This window comes from Phaethon lepturus, unplaced genomic scaffold, assembly GCF_000687285.1.
Source record: "Phaethon lepturus isolate BGI_N335 unplaced genomic scaffold, ASM68728v1 scaffold19729, whole genome shotgun sequence".
Classification (NCBI taxonomy): Eukaryota; Metazoa; Chordata; class Aves; order Phaethontiformes; family Phaethontidae; genus Phaethon; species Phaethon lepturus.
Genome location: NW_010561473.1, coordinates 26,698 through 32,985, shown reverse-complemented (window position 1 = coordinate 32,985; position 6,288 = coordinate 26,698). Strand labels below are relative to the sequence as shown.

The following is a 6,288-nucleotide window of genomic DNA, read 5'->3' as shown; positions in this document are numbered from 1 at the left end:
CCCTAGGAGGCTGATGAAAGGATTATATTCGACTGAAATCGTATCATTGTACGACTGAACTGTATTTGCAATGTGCTGTATAATGGCCCAAAAAAAAAAAAGAGTAATAAGTGACTCAGGCTCCTGAAATGAAATTGCATGGAAGGGATATTTGTATTTCTTTTGTGGGAAAGGTTAATAGATCTAAATGTAAAGTAATGCTTTGTGATGGGAGGCTATCTAATGCTAAACCCACATTAATTCTAAAGAAAAATATGATGATTAATGCATGTGCTCTGAGCACCAGAAGAACTAATAAGGATTAGCTGCTTGTGCTGAAATTTTTTACTGTTGCAAAACACAGACTGATTAATTCAAGGTGGAAAAGTTGCTTCTTTTAAGAATCCTACATGGGAAGTATTCCATTTTTCCTTAGACAACAGCTGGAAAGACTGTCCAGAAACAAATCCTTCTGAAATACATGAAAATCATACTTTATACTATGAGTTAATGATTTTGTAATCTTGGTCTTGATGAAACAGCTGTATATCTGGAATGGTATTTATTCTGTTTACTGCTACATGGGAGGGAAAGCTTGGTAAAAGATCAGCGTCCTATTATACAAGAGTTTCCTGCTGTTTCCTCATTACCTGAGTAAATAAAAAATACCTTAACATAATCCTTGTTTCTAGTAAGAGTTGCTTCTCTCTGTTGTGGCGAGTATTTGTTGCAATCACCACTAACATGGCTTGCAAGCTCAGTTTCTTAGAATAGTTTGGAGGTGGACTACTTTTACTCCCAGCTGTTAGCATCACCAGGGAAGAAGTAGGTATGAATTTTGATTGATGCAAGCAAGGCTAAAGCAAAATGTATTTTCTGTAGTAAATTGTTTTCACCCTTAGGCTGTACCTTTCAGTTTCAGTATATGTTGTCTCTTAACTCTAATGGATGAAATTTTGCCCTTTTCTTGGCTATGGAAGAGCAGTATGCTCATATTCTTGTCTCTGCAAATCCAATCTTTCAAACTTGCAGCACGCAGAATTCCTTCTGATTTTAGTGCACCATATCTAATGAGCCGCATGTATCTCATAATGATTTCAGCTCTTGTCAAGGCAGTGTAATGGATAGTATTCTGAAGCTGATATAATTTTAAAGGACAGATCCTATAAAACATTGTGATTCCTAGCCAATAATGTGCCTTCTGGAACTGATTATTTAGTCTGGAGTTGCACTGTAGACTGTCCCATCCTTTTGTCTAGGCTTCATCAAGTACTTGCCAGGTGCAGTGACAAATAAAACTGGAAGAGATTTGTGGGGGTGACTTTTGCAAGAGGCCTTCTGTAACAGAGGCAGCAGGCATGAGTTGTTTCTCAGATGCTGTGGAGCCATATGGTCAGAAAGGTGTTGTCCTTCCCGTTTCCTCAATTACTAGTTTGATCTAGCTGTGTGGAATACACAGTTCTGGGTGTATGTTGCAATAGGATTGTGTAATGCTCAGAAACGATGAGGTCTTGTACGATTCCTTTCTTACTTTTAACTCTTCCTGTTCATCTATGAATTAGTTGTAGCAGAGCCCCAGAGGTCATAGCCACAAGAATGACATTTGAATCAATTTACACCCTACTAACATATAGCATATACCCAGCTGAATGGGAGGTAACAGCCACTAAGTGGGTCACTCCGGAATATTAGGAGCCATTTCTGTCATATCAGCATGGCAGGTCACTCTGTTAAATACCTGCTTTTTTCCGTGTGAATCTCCCTGGTTGGATTCTTATAATTTTAATACGTAATAGAAATTGTATGTAGCATCTAGCTTTTTGTCTGGTTAAAAAGAAAGAGCCACACCCTTAGTTGCTGACAACTGATAGGGTTTCATTGACTTTGACCAATAGCAGACCTGTGCCTCCTACAGAATCTGGCTTTAAGCAGATGTCACAAACTCACTCTGAATGTCCCTACAGCATACAGATAGCAATTGCCCTCCTCCTGCCCTACACAAACAACGCCCATCCACAGCAAGCTGCTTTTTTTCATTGGTAACCGTAACAGAAACGGACTGTACTTGTACTGGAAATTATTTACTATCTGCAGATGGGGCTGTAATTGTTTTTACTTTTTTATTATTGTTTTCCAAACCTCCAATAAAAGCACTGGGCGTGAATCCACCACTCCCTTGATTACAAAGAGTAATTAATCGAGCAGATCTTTTTTCTTTTTATTGTCCTGTGGATTGAAAGATAATGATATGCAATGTGGAGGATACTTCTGCTAGCGATACAATTTCTGTAAAGCATAAATCGTGATCTGTAGAGTACTGTCCAACATTCAGTGAGCAGGCTGCCTGCTCTGTCTTCCCCCATACCTTATGCATACATACGTACTTGCATTCTGTATTTTCTGGTGTGATCAAAACCAGTCTGGTTAATGTTTCAATAACTTCTCTTTCTCATTGTTCCTACTAGCAGCAGTAACGTGCAATTTCAATCTGTGTCAGGAAGCACGCTTCCTTTAAGAGAGGAAATCTGAATGAATTTAGAGGCCGTGGAAAAGGGTGGCTTACAGTTTGTGTTGCTGCAGTCTAAGAAAACAGGGTACAAGACAGATGCTGTTTTATTTAACAAACAAACAAATAAAAAAACAAGTCATGTTTTTCCTCGTTCCAAATACACAATCTTGAGGAACGTATTCAAGCATCTGGCTAATTCACGTACCATTAATTCTCTAAAGATTACATATGGACACCCAATTAGACCTGCATCATTTATTTAAAAAATTAACGTACTCATATTTGTTATAGCTGTGCCAAATTGTTAAAGGACACAGAATGAGGAATTTTAATAGCAAAATGTGAAGAGTCCTTCTCCTGATGCTTTCAACTTTTCTAGCAGGGTTTTACCTAAGTTTAGTTTAAAAACCGTAAAGACACTTTTTTGCTATTGGTGAATGGCTAAATGGCATTTTAAAGACCTAAGCTTGTTAGAAACTCTGAGATGTTAGAAACTCTGAGATTAGCCTGTCTTCATACAGGAGCTAGAGGAGTGGGCACCAACCCTGATGTCTGAGGTCTTTTTGTATTTCAGTAATATGAGTAATCTTCCCTTTGTTTTGCAGACTGCAGTGAGTTGCTGCCAGCTGCAGTTTCTTGAGGGTTTAAGAGTCTCAAACAAGTACAAGGACGTAGTCCTCCAAAGGTTCTGAGGATGACAGCCTCATGCTGATGGTGTATGTCCCCTTGCACGCTTGTATGGCTCTCCACCAGCTTAACTGAGAGGCCAGTACCACTCAGAAGAATAATGTGGATCTTGGCAAGAGATGGGTGATCATAGTCTGCTTCAGAGGATGTATGTGGGATGGGAAAAACTAATCCATGTCGTGACTACTTTGTTCATCTTTCTGGTACCTGAGTGCTAAAGAGACTCAAATCCTTAAAGGCAATGATATTCTCATCTTATTCTTAGCAGTGAATTCCTGCGAGGTCTGGTAACCAGCAACAGAGATGGTGGTTAGTAGGCATCTGCTTTATATCGGGCTTTACTGGTGTAAAGTTGCCATGGAGATCGGTAGGAGTTTTAAGTGAGCAGGGACCACAGCGGTTCACCGTGTACGTGTAAATCTGTTTGACATGACGTGTGTATCAAATTCGGCTGCCCTGCTCACATTTGAAGTCCACTTGCTTGCCCGATTCTCATGTATGAGAGCTGAACAACTGCCATGCAGTGTTCATAGCGCTGTGACGTTAAAGAAAGGCAGAATTGGGATACTTCCTATTCTGGGGACCCTATAAAAGCAAAGTCTGTGCACCGAAGAATTTTTAGTACAGATATCTAAGCCCTGTAAGCTAGAGGGAACTGTTACTTGCAGAACTTTCCTAGGTTGGAGCCTTTCTTGTGATAGCAGTAAGTATGTTGGCTGTCTGAAACAGAGAATTATTAAGAGGCAGAAACAGAAATCTTGCAGCTTGGGAGATGTGGGAAGGAGGAATCTTCCCAACTCATTTTAGAACTTGTAAAGCAGATTAAAATACAGAGGGCAAGCAGAATGAGGGCTGAAAATAAATGTCTCCTTTATGTTTGTAAAGGGTACGCAGGCTCCACGTGCTCAGAAACATTGCTGGGAAAACATCAATTAAAATGCTCAAGATTGACGAAGGTTTTAAGGCTGTTGAGGTAAATGGTGACTCATATTGGTTGAAGGAAGGAAAAACTTAACGGCGTACACCCCAAGCTGGACTCTGAAATGAGACTTCCCAAGGGACTGACCCACAGGCACCGGGATTTTAGCCAGAGCCTGCTGATCTGCAGCCTTCAAAGGTGAAGAGCCAAAATCTTTTTTTTTGACTTGGCAGCAGACCTGCTGGGTTTACAGTGCATATATGTTTGCGGAGTGTTACAGAGAGAAACTTGGCATATTTCTAATCTTAGAGTAAGAGGAAACAGCCAGCTGATGAAAATATTCGGAAGGAAGGGTTAAGAAGTTGGAAGCTTTGAAGCCGGGGGGGAAGGGGGGGAATAGGGCAAATGTGGAGATGGATCTTTGAACACCACTTGCTCCAGCAGCAGCTACAGAGCCCTCCTGCATATACTGCCTGGACCGTGGCATTGATTTGAGAGGGGAACAAGGATTCTGCTGTCTTTATCCTGAGAAAAAACTTCTACTCCTTTTCAACAGAAGCTAAAGCTTGTGCATCTTGAAGACTGCTGTGAGCTTGTTGTATTAGTGGAAAGGCCTGATTGCCTGCATCAAAAGCGTCCTCTCCTCCTCCTCCCCGCCCATCTCCTGTACCACTCTTAACAATTTAATCCATAGCAGTTTGTCTTCATGGGCTGTAATTGATCTGTCTGTGATTTAGCTCATCAGATGCTCATTAAAGAGCTTGCAGCCTTTCTTATTCATGAGGAGTAAGAGTGAGGGATCTAAAAACACTTTGTCTTTGTCTTAACTGGATTCATTTAGTATTCTGGGATTCAGGGAGGCTAATAAACTTATACGAGCTATTATTTAAAGGTGAGCTGCCAAGTGAACATGAAGGATGATCCAAGCACTGCCGGTGTGCCGAGCGCTCTCTGACATGGGGTGTCAGGTGTGAGCAGCAGAAAGAATTGTTGCTAAAACCCAGCAAGAAATTCCTCGCTGCTCTGTGGAGAGAGTCCCACAATGCCCTGGCCGTGTGTGATCCGGTAATGCAGCTTGCGGTGGAGCTCCTGGAGCTAAATCTGCAATGAGGATGGCATTTTATGCTAGCAATGTCAGCGGAATATGCAGAAATATTTTGTGCGTTGTGTATAGAGTTTGAGCTTGACATCTGGTTTTCTTTTTTAAGCGCTGCTATTGTTCTGAGCTGCCGTCTGTACACTGGCAATGCCTGTAATGGTGTGCGCTTCCCATGTTGCCTGCACACACACGCTGAGAAAATGCCTGTCGCTAGCCTTTAACAAGGATATGCTGGCAATCTGCAAAAGAGAACAATACCCCTGGGCTGCAGAAAGCGGTTTCCTTTCCCCTGTACTTTAATGAACGCTTGAGAGACTTCCAAGCTGTAGGAAGAGGACATGGGATGGCTGGGTTCTCTGCTCTGTTCCTTTCTGAGCCTGGCTCCGCACGCCAGAGACTTCCAGAAAGAGGAATAATTCCCTGCAGTTATTGAATTTACTGTGTAGTCATACGCATAGTGTCATCAAACCGGTTATGCCTTAGAGGTTGCTTAAGTAACTACAACCACAATGGGTTTTAAAGTTCTCCCTGGTCTTTTAAAACACTAGTTCTGCGAGGGAGCACATGCAGCTGCATCCTGTGTCCTGAATCGATTGACTTTGGTCATGAATCATGGGGAGGTGGGGGGCCCTGTAGACAAAGCCCTGTGTGATGGATCTGAACCCTAACAGGGCACGCTGCCATTCAAATAAACCGACTTCCCAGTTGTGCGTGTCAGGATTGTGAAATCTTTTGGAGTAGAAACCTTTTCTAATTGCTCAAAGTCAGAGTATTTATAAATACTCTATGCTTGTCTTTTATAACTGTATGTTGTCCTATGTTTATATATATTAATACCATATTTTTCTATCTTTGTAGTGTATAGAGGCCAAAAAGCACTGCTGGTACTTTGAAGGATTATATCCTACATATTACATGTAAGTAGTCATTGCTTTCCTTTCTGCATTTTCTAATGCTGAAGAGAGAGTTGGATTCTGTAGACTTTTAGAGTGTTATTCTTTCACTAATTATACTTTTCCCATAAGTTCTGAGACTTTTTCTAATTTAAAAATGAAGATGCAATAAAATTCTTCTCTGCGACCCATTTCTTTCCCT

General features: G+C 41.2%; 1 protein-coding gene across 1 annotated transcript in view; it reads left to right on the top strand.

Moving 5' to 3' along the window:
* Positions 1-6,051: 6,051 nt before the first annotated feature.
* VOPP1 (vesicular, overexpressed in cancer, prosurvival protein 1) overlaps positions 6,052-6,288 on the top strand; it is a gene marked incomplete at its 5' end in the record, with an annotated part of 22,480 nt that continues 22,243 nt past the window's right edge. Inside the window, one exon of the mRNA XM_010294023.1 lies at positions 6,052-6,110. Coding sequence (XP_010292325.1) covers positions 6,052-6,110 — 59 coding nt within the window. The remainder of the gene's footprint in view (positions 6,111-6,288) is intronic.